The sequence below is a fragment of the Rhinoraja longicauda genome, chromosome 9 (genome assembly GCF_053455715.1).
Source record: "Rhinoraja longicauda isolate Sanriku21f chromosome 9, sRhiLon1.1, whole genome shotgun sequence".
NCBI classification, from domain to species: Eukaryota; Metazoa; Chordata; class Chondrichthyes; order Rajiformes; family Arhynchobatidae; genus Rhinoraja; species Rhinoraja longicauda.
This window is the reverse complement of record NC_135961.1, coordinates 33,746,219-33,763,860: the sequence shown is the minus strand read 5'-3', so window position 1 is coordinate 33,763,860 and position 17,642 is coordinate 33,746,219. Positions and strand designations below refer to the sequence as shown.

The 17,642-nt window shown below is 40.6% G+C and overlaps 1 protein-coding gene across 4 annotated transcripts in view; it reads left to right on the top strand.

The window, feature by feature from the left end:
• Positions 1-17,642, top strand: part of ryr2a (ryanodine receptor 2a (cardiac)) — a 423,773-nt gene that overhangs the window by 354,510 nt on the left and 51,621 nt on the right. For 2 of the 4 annotated variants that reach the window (XM_078405071.1, XM_078405070.1), the window contains exons 75-80: positions 1,556-1,655; positions 2,650-2,729; positions 5,904-5,980; positions 8,914-8,987; positions 11,668-11,685; positions 16,410-16,490. In XM_078405071.1, coding sequence (XP_078261197.1) covers positions 1,556-1,655; positions 2,650-2,729; positions 5,904-5,980; positions 8,914-8,987; positions 11,668-11,685; positions 16,410-16,490 — 430 coding nt within the window. The remainder of the gene's footprint in view (positions 1-1,555; positions 1,656-2,649; positions 2,730-5,903; positions 5,981-8,913; positions 8,988-11,667; positions 11,686-16,409; positions 16,491-17,642) is intronic. The other 2 variants (XM_078405073.1, XM_078405072.1) reach the window with 1 other exon arrangement.

The window sequence follows — 17,642 nt, the reverse complement described above, 5'->3', positions numbered from 1 at the left end:
CATCCCACAGTGCCCATGGCTGAAATAGCAGCCAAAGTTCAGGCTTGCACAAGCTTTGTATTGGATCAAGCACCAATACTGGAGCAACTCAGCTGGGTCAGACAGCATCTGTGGAGGAAAAGAACATAGGTCAGGACCCTTCTTCAGACATCCCTGTGCAGATGCAGTCTGACCTGCTGAGTTCCTCCAGCAGTTTGTGTTTTGCTCAAGAATCCAGCATCTGTCGTTTCTTCTTTTTTGCTCAAGATTGTAGCATCTGCAGTTTCTTGCATCCCTTTGTTCTGGATCTTTTTTTTTTTTACTGCAATCTACTCAAAAAAGGATACTTCAGCTTATTAAGATGGGCGAAGAAGCCTTTAGCACCATTTAAACATGGTTGGGCACATGTCTTGATGGCTTTGTCAGCATCCTGCAAAAGACAAACTATACACAGGTCACAGAACAGTTGAAAATTCAATGTTAGATCTCCATTGGGTCTGAAGATAGACACAAATTGCTGGAGTAACTCAGAGGGCCAGGCAGCATCTCTGGCGAAAAAAGATGGGTGACATTTCGGGTCGGGACCTATTTCAGACTCAGATTCTTTAAGAAGGAACGAAGGGCCTTATGGCCATCCTGGTGGAGGATAGAGGTGTAGAGGGACTGAACGTCCAAGGTAAAGATGAGTGAACGAGGGCCTGGAAACAAAAAGTTATTAAACATTTGCAGGGTGTGCAAGGTGTTCTGGATCTAGGTGGGAAAGGATTGGAGGGGAGGGGGGGGGGGGGGGGGGATAGCATGGAATAAAGGTATGTGGAGAAAATGTGCAGAAAGGAACTGCAGATGCTAGTTTACACCAAAGATAGACACAAAGTGCTGGGGATAGGTGACGTTTTGGGTCAGAACCATTTTTCCTACTCAGTGTTGCAGTGCTTATTTTTTAGGTGCTGGAGCTGTCACTGGTGCCGGAGCTGCCACTGTTAAATTCCCCACTAGTTAAAATTCCCCGCTGTTTACTTTGGCGTTTGTTTACAGTGCCAGAGCGGCGCTCCGGTGAGCTCCAGCAGCACTGCACCCCTGTTCCGTCTTGAGTCTGAAGAAGTGTTCCGAGTGTCTGAGACTGAAGAAGTGTCTGAAGAATGTCCCCTATTCTTTTTCTCCAGAGATGCTGCCTGACCGACTGAGTTACTCCAGCACTTTGTGTCTATCTTCGAGGGAGGTGGGGATGAGCTCAGTGGGGCAGGAGCAGGCAGAAACCGTGGGTTTGCCAGGGCAGCTCTGCTTGTGGTTTTTCAGGAAGAGATGAAAGTGGGCTGTGCGGGATCTGAAGAAGGGATCTGACCTGAAACGTCACCCATCCTTTTTCTCCAGAGATGCTGCCTGACCCGTTGAGTTACTCCAACACTTTGTGTCTATCTTTGATATAAACCAGCATCTGCAGTTCATTGTTTCTCCAATGTGTCCAGTCTGAGAAGTTAGCATAGAGCCCTTGGTTTAAAAACGGAAGAATGTCCTTGTCGGAGAATTGAGTGTTGTTTTCTTTGCTCCTGTTCAATCACCTGGCTTCTCTGTTTAGGAGAAAGAAATGGAGAAGCAGAAGCTGCTGTACCAACAGGCAAGACTTCATGACCGAGGGGCTGCTGAGATGGTTCTACAGATGATAAGTGCCAGCAAAGGTAAGGCGGCTAAGATTTACACAGGGGTGGCACGGTAGTGCAGCGGTAGAGTTGCTGTCTTTCAGCACCAGAGTCCTGGGTTCAATCCTGACTATGGGTGCTGTCTGTACAGAGTTTGTATGTTCTCCCTGTGACAGTGTGGGTTGCTCCGGGTACTCCAGTTTCCTCCCATGTCCCGAAGACATGCTTTGTATGTTGATTGGCTTCTGTAAATTGGCCCAAGCATGTAGAATTGAACGAATGGTTTGTTTTGTCATGTTTGAATGGCAGAATAGACTTGACGGGCCGAATGGCCCAATTCTGCTCTGAAGACTTATGAACTTATGAAGTTAGTGGAGCTGCTGCCTCACAGCACCAGAGACCTAGGTTCTAATCGGGTGCTGTCAGTGTGGAGTTTGCCACTATCATTTGGTCTTATAGAAAAACTTTTTTTTTCCCCCAAATTCACAACTAAGCTACCCATTTCTCTTAGAGCATCCATGATACATGTTTTTGCTGGGTGACAGCAACTCTACCACTACAACTTTCAAATAAGCTCTGAAGTTCTGAAGTACATAGACTTGGTTTTATATATAAATATATATATATATATATATATATATATATATATATATATATATATATATATATATGTATATATGTATGTATATAAACACACTGAACTTTTTTTATCGTTTATTATATTGTTTGCAGAATCCTATACATATTCTGTTCTGCTGCAAGTAAGAATTTCATTGTTCTATCTGGGACATATGACAATTAAACACTCTTGACTCTTGGTTTGTAGGTTAATAGTCCTTGTAAATTTGCCCCTCAGGGAGTGGATAAGAAGTGGGCTGAAAGTGCGATAACGTAGAACTAGGCTGATTGGGTGATCGATGGTTGGTGTGGATGGTGGGCCAAAGACCCTGTTTTTATGCTGTGTCTCTAAGCTGTTACATTCGCCATGGAGTTCTGAACAAATATGTTTCAGCATTGCTTTCATTCCCTTTAGGTGAGATGGGACCGATGGTTGCGTCTACTCTGAAACTTGGCATTGCTATTCTAAATGGTGGGAATTCCACTGTTCAACAGGTAAATCAGACTAAATGCAGGACCGTGGTATTGGTGGCAACTCTGTACTAAATGTTCATTTGGCCAGTGATTAAGTAGAGTTTGCTTGGTTAGCCTCACACTTGACTGGCAAGAAAGTCTTCTGTCACAGTTCAGACAATTCATAAACATCATATTCACAACTTCTATACTCAATACTGTCGAAGGCCCATTTGCCCAAAGCCTTCTTGACGCACTGGCCTTCATCAATCAGCGTATTGAATATACAGTGCCCTCCATAATGTTTGGGACAAAGACCCTTCATTTATTTATTTGCCTCTACTCCACAATTTGACATTTGTAATACAAAAAAATCACATGTGGTTAAAATGCACATTGTCAACTTTTATTTTTAAGCCATTTTGGTTTCACCATGTAGAAATTACAGCGGTGTTTATACATAATCCTCCCATTTCAGGGCACCATAATATTTGGGACACAGCAATGTCATATAAATGAAAGTAATCATGTTTAGTATTTTGTTGGATCTCCTTTGCATGCAATGACTGCTTGAAGTCTGCGAATCATGGACATTACCAGTTGCTGGATGTCTTCTTTGGTGATGCTCTGCCAAGCCTGTATTGCAGCCATCTTTAGCTTATGCTTGATTTGGGTCCAAGTCCCCTTCAGATTTCTCTTCAGCATATAAAAGGCATGCTCAATTGGGTTCAGATCGGGTGATTGACTTGGCCACTCAAGAATTTACCATTTTTTAGCTTTGAAAAATTCCTTTGTTACTTTAGCAGTATGTTTGGGATCATTGTCTTGCTGTAGAATGAACTGCTGGCCAATGAGTTTTGAGGCATTTGTTTTGAACTTGAGCAGATAGGATGTGTCTATACACTTCAGAATTCATCATGCTACTACCATCAGCAATTGTATCATCAATGAAGATAAGTGAGCCAGTACCTTCAGCAGCCATACATGCCCAGGCCATAACACCCTCACCACCGTGTTTCACAGATGAGGTGGTATGCTTTGGATCTTGGGCAGTTCCTTCTCTCCTCCATACTTTGTTCTTGCCATCACTCTGACAAAGTTAATGTTCGTCTCATCTGTCCACAAGACCTTTTACCAGAATTGTGGTTGCTCTTTTAAGTACTTCTTGGCAAACTGTAACCTGGCCATCCAACTTTTGCAGCTAACCAGTGGTTTACATCTTGCAGTGTAGCCTTTGTATTTCTGTTCATGAAGTCTTCTGCGGACAGTGGTCATTGACAAATCTAGACTGTCGGACAGGTGTTTGGGGATTTTTCTTTATTATAGAGAGAATTCTTCTGTCATCAGCTGTGGGGGTCTTCCTTGGCCTGCCAGTCCCTTTGCGATTAGTGAGCTCACCAGTGCTCCCTTTCTTCTTAATGATGTTCCTAACAGTTGATTTTGGTAAGCCTAAGGTTTGGCTGATGTCTCTAACAGTTTTATTCTTGTTTCTCAGTCTCATAATGGCTTCTTTGTCTTTCATTGGCACAACTTTGGTCCTCATGTTGATAAACAGCAATAAAAGTTTCCAAAGGTGATGGAAAGACTGGAGGAAAGACTAGGTGCTGAGAGCTCTCTTACACCTGCATTAAAGAGGCAATTAAACACATCTGAGCAATTACAAACACCTGTGAAGCCATGTGTCCCAAACATAATTGTGCCCTGAAATGGGGGGACTATGTATAAACACAGCTGTAATTTGTACATGGTGAAACCAAAATGTATTAAAATGGCCTTTATTAAAATCTGACGATGTGCACTTTAACCACATGTGATTTTTTTCTATTACAAATCTCAAATTGTGGAGTACAGAGGCAAATAAATAAATGATAGGGTCTTTGTCCCAAACATTATGGAGAGCACTGTATAAGTTGTGAAATACTTAATACTCTGGCTGATCAAGGCCAATGTGCCAAAAGCCTTCTATTGCACATTGGGCTTCATCAGTCAGAGTATTGAGTATAGAAGTTGTGAAATACTTAACACTGACTGATGAAACCAATGTGCCAAAAGCCTTTGTGACACATTGACCTTCATCAGAGTATTGAGTGTAGAAGTTGTGAAATACTCAACACTCTGACTGATGAAGACCAATATGCCAAAGGCTTTCTTGACACATTGACCATCATCAGTCAGAGTATTGAATATAGAAGTTGTGAAATACTCAATATTCCAATGAAGCTTTCTTGACCAGCCCATCTACCCATCTATGAGATCACCGGTGGTAATGAGATTTTTTTCATAACTGGGCACCTGGTTTTGCACCTTTTTCTCCCCTTCCCCCTCCCCTTCCACCCATGTTCCTTTCTCTGGACTCCCCTTCTATCCTTATCTCACATCTTCTGACTTTTCACCTCATATTTTTTGCCTTTTCATCTCTGACCAGCTGCCGATCACAAACCACCCTCATCTATCACTTGCCAGGTTTTTTCTTGCCCCCACCTCTCTTCCAGCTTTCTCCCCACCGCAACAATCAGACTAAAGTAGGGTCCCAACCTGAACCGTCACCTGTCGAATAAAAGAGAGAGTTGGATGGAGCTCTTAGGGCTAACGGAATCAATGTATATGCGGAGAAAACAGGAATGGGGTACTGATTTTGGAGGATCAGCCATGATTATATTGAATAGTAGTGCTGGCTTGAAGGGCCAAATGGCCTACTCCTGCACCTATTTTCTATGTTTCTATCTTTATCCTTGTTCTCCAGACCCTCTGAATTACTCCAGCATTTGTGTCTTTTTTTGTAAACTAGCATCTGCAGTTCCTTGTTTCTACTTTTTTATAAAAGGAGCTTGTCTTACGTAGTAAAAATTGAGGGTCATTCTATGATTTCTAATAACATTATTTAAAAAAATATGATGTTTAATTCTGTGCTAAATGAGACACAGTCTTAAATAGATTTAGTACACGCTTACGTTCTGGAACATGATAATCCTAATAAAACAGATTTAGTATATATATATTCAAATGGTTCAAACTTCAATTGCTCTCTCAAATGAATGTCATTCCAGCCGTGCCTATAAAGTAAGTATAAAAGCTGTTGTAAAATCATTCTATCATTCAGATGTAGAATGATTTTTCCCAATAATGTTAGTTGACCGATGTGTTATGTTATTTTATGTTTAAACAATGTCACAGTCATCAATCATTCACGTGAGGTCTGTTTTTCATGTTCTGCAGAAAATGCTTGATTGTCTCAAGGAAAAGAAAGATGTTGGTTTCTTTCAGAGCTTGGCAGGTCTCATGCAATCTTGCAGGTAAGAATGTCCAAGGCGCTTCTTCCCATTGAGTTCATTGCAATGGGACGGCTGTTCTTATGCCAGGTGTAACCTGATGCGGGGTTAGTGGGCAGATTTCCCAGCTCTCGAGCTGGGAAACCAAGGGAAATCTGCACTGCCCGGTGCCAAAACGTGGTGACACTTGTGTAATGCCTCGGTGAGGTCTGCTGTATGATTTTACTGGGTTGCATGCAAAACATGTTGTATGACAATAAGAATCATTGAATTGGATTATTGGATAGGTGACGTTTTGGGTTGGGACCCTTCATCAGACTGATGAAAAGTCCTGACCCAAAATGGGTCATTGGTCTGAAGAAGGGTCCTGACCCGAAACGTTACCTATCCATGTTCTCCAGGGATGCTGCTTGACCTATTGGGTTATTCTAGAATATTGTGTCTTTCCTTGGTAAATCAGCATCCACTATTCCTTGTTTCTATTTTTTTTTAAAGGAACGTTTGTTAGGTAATAAATATTGAGGGTCATTCTATAATTTCTACTATTTGGAATCTGGAGGTTTCTATGGAATCATGACCCAGTTCATAAGGTGAATTTGAGTGTTCATTGGGAATAACATTGATTGTATGAAATGATAAAATATATGTTACAATCTAACAGTGTCACTTTGAACTGGCCATGCCTGTGTCCCTGGCGACTTACAGTGCATTCAGAAAGTATTCAGACCCCTTCACTTTTTCCACATTTTGTTACGTTATAGCCTTATTTTAAAATGGATTAAACTCTTTTTTTTTATCATCAATCTACACACAATACCCCAGAATGAAGAAGCGAAAACAGGTGTTTAGAAATTTTTGCAAAGTAATTAAAAATAAATAACTGAAATATCAGATTTACATAAGTATTCAGACCCTTTACTCAGTACTTTGTTGAGGCACCTTTGGCAGCGATTATGGCCTTGTCTTATTGGGTATGACGCTACAAGCTTGGCACACCTGTATTTGGGTAATTTTTCCCATTCTTCTCTGCAGATCCTCGAGCTCTCTCGGGTTTGATGGGGAGCGTCGATGCACAGCTATTTTCAGGTCCCTCCAGAGATGTTCGATCGGGTTCAAGTCTCGGCTCTGGCTGGGCCACTCAAGGACATTCGCAGACATCACAAAGCCACTCCTGCATTGTCTTGGCTGTGTGCTTAGGGTCATTGTCCTGTTGGAAGGTGAACTTCTGCCCCAGTCTGAGGTCCAGAATGCTCTGGAGCAGGTTTTCATCAAGGAGCTCTCTGTACTTTGCTCCGTTCATCTTTCCCTCGATCCTGACTAGTCTCCCAGTTCCTGCCGCTGAAAAACATGCTGCCACCACCATGCTTCATCATAGGTATGGTATTGGCCAGGTGATGAGCGGTGCCTGGTTTCCTCCAGACGTGACGCTTGGCACTCAGGCCAAAGAGTTCAATCTTGATTTCATCAGACCAGAGAATCTTGTTTCTCATGGTCTGAGAATCCTTTAGATGCCTTTTGGCAAACTCCAAGCGGGCTGACTTGTGCCTTTTACTGAGGTGTGGCTTCTGTCTGGCCACTCTACCATGAAGGCCTGATTGGTGGAGTGCTGCATATATAGTTGTCCTTCTGGAAGGTTCTCCCATCTTTACAGAGGAATTCTGGAGCTCTGTCAAAGTGACTATCGGGTTCTTGGTCACCTCCCTGATCAAGGCCTTTCTCCCCCGATTGCTTAGTTTGGCCGGGCGGCCAGCTCTATGAAGAGTGCTGGTGGTTCCAAAGTTCTTCCATTTAAGAATGACGGAGGCCACTGTGCTCTTAGGGTCCTGCAATGCTGCAGAAATTGTTTTATACCCTTCCCCAGATCTGTGTCTCGACATAATCCTGTCTCGGAGGTCTAGGACAATTCCTTCGTCGTCATAGCTTGGTTTTTGCTCTGACATGCACTGTCAACTGTGGGACCTTATATACACAGGTGTGTGCCTTTCCAAATCATGTCCAATCAATTTAATTTACCACTGGTGGACTCCAATTAAGTTGTAGAAACATCTCAAGGATAATCAATGGAAACAAGATGAACCTAAGCTCAATTTTGAATGTCATAGCAAATGGTCTGAATACTACTGTAAATGTGATATTTCAGTTATTTCTTTTTAATTACTTTGCAAAAATTTCTAAACACCTGTTTTCACTTCTTCATTCTGGGGTATTGTGTGTAGATTGATGATAAAAAAAGAATTTAGTCCATTTTAAAATAAGGCTGTAACGTAACAAAATGTGGAAAAAGTGAAGGGGTCTGAATACTTTCTGAATACACTGCATTATCTGTGGTGAATCTGTGGAATTCATTGCCACAGACGGCACAGTGGCCCAACGGTAGAGTTGCTGCCTTACATCGCCAGAGACCCAAGTTCGATCCTGACTACAGCTGCAGTCTGTAAGAAGTTTGTACATTCTCCCTGTGATGGCGTGGGTTTTCTCCAAGTTCTCTAGTTTCCACCCACACTGACAGACAGACACACTGCAAAGACATACAGTTTGTAGGTTAATTCTTAATTGGCTTCAGTAAGTTTGTAAATTGTCCCTCGTGTGTCGGGTAGTGCTAGTGTACTGGGTGATCGCTGGTCGGTGTGGACCCAGTGGGCCAAAGTGCCTGTTTCTGCTCTGTATGTCTAAAGTGAAGAAGGCTGTGGAGGCCAAGCCTTTGCTTATTTTTAAGGTGTAAATTGGCAGATCTTTGACTAGTAAGGGTTATAGGGAGAGGACAGGAGAATGGGATTGAGACAGAAAGGTACATCAGCCATGATTGAATGGTGGAGTAGACTCAGTTGGCCAAATGGCCTAATTCTGCTCCTATGACTTTTGAACTTATTATCTGTAAGATCCTATGTTATCATCTTGTTTTTGGGAAATCTAAACAACTTAAACATCAAACTAAAGTATATTTATTTTAAATACAGTGTTCTTGATCTGAATGCATTTGAACGGCAGAACAAAGCAGAAGGACTTGGCATGGTAACAGAAGAGGGATCAGGTATATGCTGAAGCACCTTATGGTATTCTAGTCATATTTTATAAGCTTTGCCATAATATATGTGAAGTGATAGAATATTGATGTGAAAATGCCTAATGCATTTGTCTTTGTCTCCCTTTATTATCTTAGATCAGGTGTAATCCTGCATTTTAATCTATCAGGTCCAATAGAAATGAAATAAAATTCATACAAGCATGTCTTCACATAATAATAACTGATGGGACTATTTTAAAACCACTGTGTAGTATTTAATAACAGCTAAAAGTGCACAATTTGCAGGTATGCTAATTCGTATAATCTGGTTTATGAACGTTTTACTTCGGTCTATGAGTACCCAATGGTAGTTATGGTACTTATAACTACCAACGTAAGTAATATATGGTAATTATATTACTTATAACATCAGTAATAATATATTGTGGTCAAATGTTACCTATGGTTCAGTGATAGAGAGAGTGCAGCTACGGTTGTGTTGTCGAGTTAGAACACTCACTGCACTGTCCCTGAATATTCTTCTGCACTATCTGCCAGCCTATTTGTCCAAACGAACCTCTAAAAATAAGTTTCTATACCACCGAAAAAAGGATAATCTTCTCTTTACTTCTGCAAGGTAGGACATTTTCACTTACCCAGGATGAAAATGTCAAAGAGAGGGTAGACACAAAATGCCGGAGTAACTCAGCAGGTCAGACAGCGTCTCTGGAGAAAAAGAATAGATGACTTTTCGGGTCAAGACCCCTTCTTCAGACTGAGAGTCAGGGGAGAGGGAAACTAGAGATATGAATCGGTACAAAGAACAAATGAACAAGAGGGCATGGATTTAAGGTAAGAGGGGAAGAATTAAAAGGAGATGTGCAGGGCAAGTTTTCATACACAGAGTGGTGGGTGCCAGGAACTTTCTACCATGAGTGGTGATGGAGGAGGTTATGTATGTGGCAATTCAGAGACTCATTTGATAGGCACATAGATATGCAGGGAATAGAGGGATATGGATCACAAGCAAGCAAAGGAGATCAGTTTAACGGCATCATGTTCAGCACAAATATTGTAGGCTGAAAGGTCCATCCCCTGTGCTGTACTATGTTCTATGCTTGTATGAATATTCTTCCTCTGTTTATTACACCAGGAAAATTAATCCCATTAGTTCAATTATTTCTGTTAAGACAGCAAATGAATGCTCTACGTGATATATTATTTTTGATGATAACAGAGCTGTTATCAACAGAAGTTCTTTCTGATGTTACATAAAGATAGACACAAAATGCTGGTCAGGCAGCATCTTGGGAGAAAATGGATAGGTGATGTTTTGGTTTGGGACCCTTCTGCAGACTGATTGTAGTGGGGGAGGGGGGGAATTGGAAGTGAGAAATAATACAGGCCAAATCTGGGCCAGCAACAGATTACTTCAGGCTAGGAGGACCTCTGATAGTCCGATTGTTGGCAAGAGATAGTGTGTGCCCTTGAGAGATACATTGTTCTAAGATGATTTATTACAAGATAATGTTACATATGCATCATGAAAAAGCTGGTATATAGCGACAGATATCACAAGATTATGCATTTTACTTTTCAGCAACAATATATCGTATTTAATCCAATCTTTGATGTATCCAGCAAAAGGTCGTCTTTTCATGAAGATTTGAAGTTTAGTTATTAGAAAAATTGTATATACTATTTGATCCTGAAACCTCTTTTTTGTTTGCTTGGGCACAAGCCAATCATACTGCTGCATTTTACATTTTCTAAAGTTATGGTAATTTTTATTTAATCCTTCTTTCTCTTGGTTTCGAATCACTTCTCATTATAATTTTTCAACTTGTTGTTCAACAATCATAGCCATTGCATTGTGATACAGCTACCACTTGTATTCTTGTTGTGTTGTGTGACTTACCTAAAAAACATATTCAATGCTCCTCGACAAATCCATCACCATTTACCAGACTACAAATAGCAATCAAATAAGTTAGACTTGCACCAGGCAGTAGGATTTGATATTAAATTATAAATAAGCAAGCCTTTGAAGTGCGCAGATTTTTCATGTATTTTTCCAATACCAGTGTGTATAAAATGTGTTCCTATGCAAAGGGATATGTACGTGTGTGCATGCTTGTATATGTCTAACAAAAAGGAAAAGGAAAAATCATGTGTTTAATTTTTCTTCACATAAATAAATGTAAAATAAACACAGGGTTTGTCAATGATTAAAAATGCCTATGGTTTATCCAGCATAAAATTCTTTGTTATTTGGTTTTAAATAATCCAAGGAGAACTGTATATTAAAAAAACACCACAAAGTACTGTAGTAACTCATCGGATCAGGCAGCATCTCTGGAGAACATGGATAGGTGATGTTTCAGGTCAGGACCCTGCAGATGGGTCTCGACCAGAAACGTCACCTATCCTTGTTCTTCAGAGATGCTGCCAAATCTGCTGAATTGCTCCAGCACTTTGTCTCCTTTTGTGTATTAACCAACATCTGCAGTTCTTTGTTTCTACATTGAGATCTGTAAATATTCCATGTTTATTAATATGTGGTTTTCCTTCTGTGTGATTTTTTACAATTCTGTTTGCCCCCCTCTAAAAAAAACACAATTTTAATTGAAGTTGAGTACAATTTCTAATACCTAATCTCATCTTTTTTTTCTTTTGATTTCAATTGTTCTGTCTTCCCCCTCCTCAGTCATCACTCATGAACGTGGTAATTATAATTGCCATTTCCTTTGTAACCTTGTGTCAGAACTGTACAGGTCCTGAACTCTGCCAATTTGCACTTTGAGACTGTGCATAGTCGCTAATGAGAAAGAGAAAAAAAATATATCTTTCTTTTTGTTTTGTTCTTGCTTTAGAGAAGTTTAAGCCTTTTGGTCAACTTCATGTCTGTTTTGCCTCTCTCTCAGGATTTGCACAGTAACTGGCACACTAGATGTAAGAACTGTGAGCCGTTCAGTGGCATAGTTATTGCAGTGGTTGGATGCGCCAAACTGTGGTGTACAGTCACCGTAGCGTTTGTTGTGTATTCAATGTGGCTTTATGGCTGCACCCATCAATGTGCAAGTAACACATAAAAAAGGATCTTTAGTGTTAAAAGTTTGTATCTGATTTAACTTTTCAGTTGTTTTAAGACTGGTGTGCAATGGTGCTGATTATTTGTTGTATTGCAGATGACATTCTTTGTGTGAGTTTACTGCGTGTTTTACTAGCTGTCTTTTTTTGCAACTCAGCTGGGTTCCTTTACATACTTTGCAATGTAAATTTTTAGACTTGTCAGTGGGGACGTCTGGTTATTTAGGCTCAGCCCATTAAATATGAAACTCTCAAAGTCAGAATTGCATACTGGTTGCAGAAACAGAATAGCGCTTCACAATAAAATAACATTTTGGTTTTCAGTGTCATAAGATTGATTGAATCTCAATTAAATTCTCTGCAATCAATGCTTATAGGAGAAGTTACATTAGTGAGACATTGTTTCTGGCAAACGTTACTTAAGGCAAAATTTGCTTCAGGCAAACTAATTCAGGCAAACTAATTCAGGAAAAGTAATTCAGGCAAAAGTTACTTTGCGCAAAAGTTGCTTCAGGCAAAAGTTACTTCAGGCAAAAGTTACTTCAGGCAAAAGTTACTTCAGGCAAAAGTTACTTCAGGCAAAAGTTACTCCAGGCAAAAGTTACTCCAGGCAAAAGTTACTCCAGGCAAAAGTTACTCCAGGCAAAAGTTGCTTCAGGCAAAAGTTGCTTCAGGCAAAAGTTGCTTCAGGCAAACTTTAATGAAGGCAAACTTTAATGAAGGCAAAATTTGCTTCAGGTAAAAGATACATCATGCAATAGTTACTTAAGGCAAAAGTTACTTCAGGCAAATGTTACTTCAGGCAAAAGTTACTTCAGGCAAATGTTACTTCAGGCAAGAGTTACTTAAGTGAGGCTGTTGCTTTCCACGAGCAGTTCTGAGAGCTAATGGCAGCAAAACAAAGAATACCTTTTTCCAAAATTTAAAGGAGACCTGAATTCCAAATAGGTCCTGAAATCCTCAACAATTTCTTCAATGACTTCAGAGAGAAGAACTACATATGACATTAGTTAAACCACAGTGTATAATTCTGGCTCCCATGTGACAGGAAATATATGATTGCACTGGAGATAGTGCAGAGAAGATTTATGATGACTTTTTGAAGGCGGAGATGAACAAATTCTTGATTAGTAAGGGTGTCAGGGGTTATGGGGAGAAGGAGAATGGGGTTGAGAGAAAGAATGATCAGCCATGATTGAATGATGGAGTAGACTTAATGGGCCAAATGGCCTAATTCTGCTCCTATAATTTATGAACGTTGCCAGTACTGAAAAATTGGAGCTACGAGGAAAGATTGGATAAACTAGGTTGGCTTTTAACAGATCTGGTCTGGGAGAATCTTAATTGAGTTGCATAAAATCGTGAGTTAAGGTGGCTAAATGGAGTAAATAGGGAGGACCAGTTTCCCTTCGCAGGGGAGCAAAAAGCCAGGTACTGTAAAGAAATTGGTGGCAGGATTGAGGGGAAAGTGCTTTTAAACAGAGGGTGCCGGAGGTCTTCAGTTCATTCCTTGAAAGGGGAAGACAGGCAGAAATTCTCATCACATTTAAACAGTACTTGGAACTCTATTTGAAGAGCTGGGATCTGTAAGGCCATGGATAATATGCCAGAAAATGGGATTAGGCTTTCATTTTGACCAGGACAGACATGATGGCTTTCTGTGTTAAAAATGTTCAATGTTAACGTACAATTCTATTAAAAATTGCCAGAGGAGATAGGTGAAGCAGGCACGATCACAAAGGTAAAAAAATATTTGGACAAGTACATGGATAGGATAGGTTTAGAGGGATGTGGGCCAAACGCTGGCAGGTGGGACTAGTGTAGATAGGGCATGATGGTCGGTGCGGGCAAGTTGGGCCGAAGCCAAACTCTGATATCTAGAAATAGATATCTTTGGAATATTTTATCATTGTGATTTTGTTCACCTTAGAGTTATATTGACAGCTGCAAACCTCTTCAATATCACACGTGTAAGATGTTAAACTGGGGCACGTTCCCCTCAGCCACTGAAGCAGATGACATATTTTGTTACATCTCATGGGTACCCTTCACGAGCCAGACAAATGTTTTAGTGCAGAGTCTCTGCCACTCTCATGCTAAAGAGGGAGGTCAGAAAGACTCAGAGAAAATTACAACTTCAGTTTAATTCTTTAACGACTGCATTGTCTTTTGCTGTGTCGGATAGAACCTCCAGCTCACAGAATGTCTGTGATCCCTTGTGTTTCTGGATCCAGTATGCTCTTTTAGCCAGGTCCTAGATAGTAATTCAATTCACATCAAAATAATCTTTGTTTTTTGTTTCCCTGTGTTGTCATTCACTCACTGTACTCCATCTGTGGTGCACATCTAAAAAGTCCCATGTGAAGTCATAAAGCCATTAAGCATTAGCTTTTTACCATTAGCCATGACTTGTCAGTGATCTTCATATTTTAGAAATGTTGGCATGGTTCATAGCCACGACTCGACATATTTGGTTTGAAAGACTAGTTTCAGCATTTAAAATTGAGTTTGGATTTATATTAACTCTGCAATTATCTTAACTCTGCTTCAGAGCTTGGTGAAACCATGGAGTATGAATATTAATTTCTCTAATTTCAGGTAGCCCCTGCATTCCCTCTCTCTCTGTCCCTCCCCCACCCTAGTCATCACTTCTTCCACTGCCAACAATGAACCATTGTGGGCTCCACATTTCCTTGGTCATTGGTGTTGCCTTTAATTTGTACTGAACCTTTTCACACCTCCTATTTCCCTCTCCCCTGACCCTCAGTCTGAAGAAGGGTCTTGACCCGAAACGTCACCTATTCCTTTTCTCCAGAGATGCTGCCTGTCCCACTGAGTTACTCCAACATTTTGTATCTATCTTCAGAATGTGTGACACTTCAGTTTTAATAATTCCACTCCTCTGGAAATTACAATTTAGTGAAGAAAGAATTTTTAGTTGTTAGTTTTTTACTGTATAAGGTAAATATTCATGTTTTCCACTGCCTCTGTTAATGATTGTTTCTGTTGTCTCTTTTAATTCTGAATTCACCCATCTCATGTTAAAAATAATATTTAAGCCAAAAGTGATTTAGAATTACATGTATATCCGGGTTTTAATAAACCTGCCTCTTTTCACAAAGCTTTCTAATCCATGTTAAACAACTGAAAAGGACCCAAAGTGCTGGAGTAATTCAATGGGTCTGGCAGTGACAGTCTCTGGAGAACGAGCATCGGTGACATTTCAGGTTGGGACCCTTCTTCAGCCCTGAAACTTAATTGACTTCACAACATGCCAAACCTACACGCAAAGGAAAACAACATAAAGATTAACATTGAAGAGTTGCAGTTCATTATTGTAACTTTTGTCCACATAACTCAACTCGCGTGTTTTGCTATTATTGGAAAAAAACGCAAAGGGCATGAGTAAAGGGCAAAGTAACTCAGGTGTGGAAGGTTCCCGACCTGAAACGTCACCTATCCATGTTCTCCAGAAATGCTGCCTGATCTGCTTTTTTTTCTGCAGCATTATGTGTCTTTTTTAATAAATCAGCATCTGCAGTTCATTTGCTTCCATTTATTAGAGTCACGGAGTCATACAGCTTGAAAACAGGCCATTTGGCCCAAATTACCCATGCCGAACATCATACCCCATCTACACTAGTCCCACCTATCTGCTTTTGGCCCATATCCTATGCATGTACCTCTCTAAATGTTTCTTAAATGTTGCAATAGTACCTGCTTCAACTACCTCCTCCAGCAGCTTGCTCCATATACCCACCACCCTTAGGTTCCCATCTAATTATTATTGGATTCAGTCTGATGAATTTAAAGCTACTGCATTTACCATTGCTTTAAACTCTTCCAATCCCTGCATCAGTAAATTAAGTAACTTTATTAACCCTTGAAACTTCTGAAAATGTCCTGAAATATCACCGTTGAATTGTTTTTAATGTTTAAAACTAAATTGGTATGTTCCAAGGATATTTTTTAGTGTCTCATACATTTACCACTTTAATTATTTTTAATGGCGTACATTCACCAATTTTACCACATAATTTGAGAGAGATCATTCATTGCTGGCAAGAGCCATGCCAACTACTAAAATAGTTCTGTGTGTTTTGTTTTGAGTGGTTTCAGGTTTTATTTTTGGTAGGCATATTTTGTGTGTGGCTGTTTTTCATTTGTTTTCTATCCGTGAAGTGCACTGTGAGGGCTTCTGATAGAACAGCAAGGTATGATAAGCAATTGTTGGAAAGATTGGAAGGATATGTGTGTTTAATTGAACAAGTGTAATGCAAGGTTGTTGGATGTAAGATGCAACGCACCAGGTTGCTGTTACTGACACACTGCAATCTCGCTCTCACTGACATCTTGTAGGGGAGAAGGTGATGCAAGATGATGAATTTACGTGCGATCTCTTTCGATTCCTGCAGCTGCTCTGTGAAGGCCACAACTCAGGTGTGTAACAAAGGCTCAATGTGTTCCTGAGACGTAGTGAGTCATGGAGACACAAGGCATGAAAGCCCACCCTTCAACCCACCACACCCACACTGTCCTTCAATTAATCCCACACTATTTTACTCACCCCAAATTCGGGCGGCACAGTGGCGCAATCTGTGGTCCTCATGTTACGTCCAATGCTGCACCGTTCATCTCTCCGTTCATTCCAACACTTTCAATTTGGGACAGACACAAAGCGTTGGAGTAACTCATCGGATCAGGCAACATCTCTGGAGAAAACGAAGGGTGATGTTTCGGGTCGGAACACTTTTTCAGTCTGAAGAAGAGTTTCGACTCAAAACGTCACCATCCTTTGATGCTGCCTGACCCATTGAGTTACTCCAACAATTTGTGTCTCTCTCTTCAGTGTAAACCAGAATCTGCAGTTCCTTCCTACACTTTCAATTTGAGGGTAGCACAGTGGTGCAGCTGGTAGAGCTATGCCTCACAGTGCCAGAGACCTGGGTTTGATCCTGACCTCAGGAGCTGTCTGGGTTGAGTTTGCCCATTCTCTCAGTGACCACCTGGGCTTCCACCGGGTGTTCCAGTATCCTCCCACTTCCCAAACACATGCGAGTTGGTAGGTTAATTGGCCTCTGTAAATTGTCCTTGGTGTGTAAGGGAGTGGGAAAGATGCATAACATTGAACTAGTGTGAACGGGTGATCAATTCTTGGTATGGACTATTTGGGCCAAAGGGCCTGTTTCCATGCTGTATCACTAAACTCTAAACAACATTGAACTAAATTTCCATTAGGTCCCCCGCATTCTACCATTCCCTATACACTAAGGGAAAAATTTACAGCAACTAGTCAACTTACCGACCCGCAAAATAGGTTTGGCACATGGGAGGAAGCTGCAGCACCCAACGGGAACCCACAATCGTTTACTCCACCTTCAAAAAAACCTAGTTCTCCGTTACTGTGCATATATGTCATTTTATTTCACTCCTTAAAAGGTGAGTTGTGAGAATTGCACAAATGTGCACAATTAAAAAAATCTTGTGGATTGTTATCTATTATTATTTCCATCATCTATTATTTTCCATAGATAGAAAATCTGAATATCCTAATGCTCAAAGAAACGTACCTGGATGAGCATTTGCACAGCC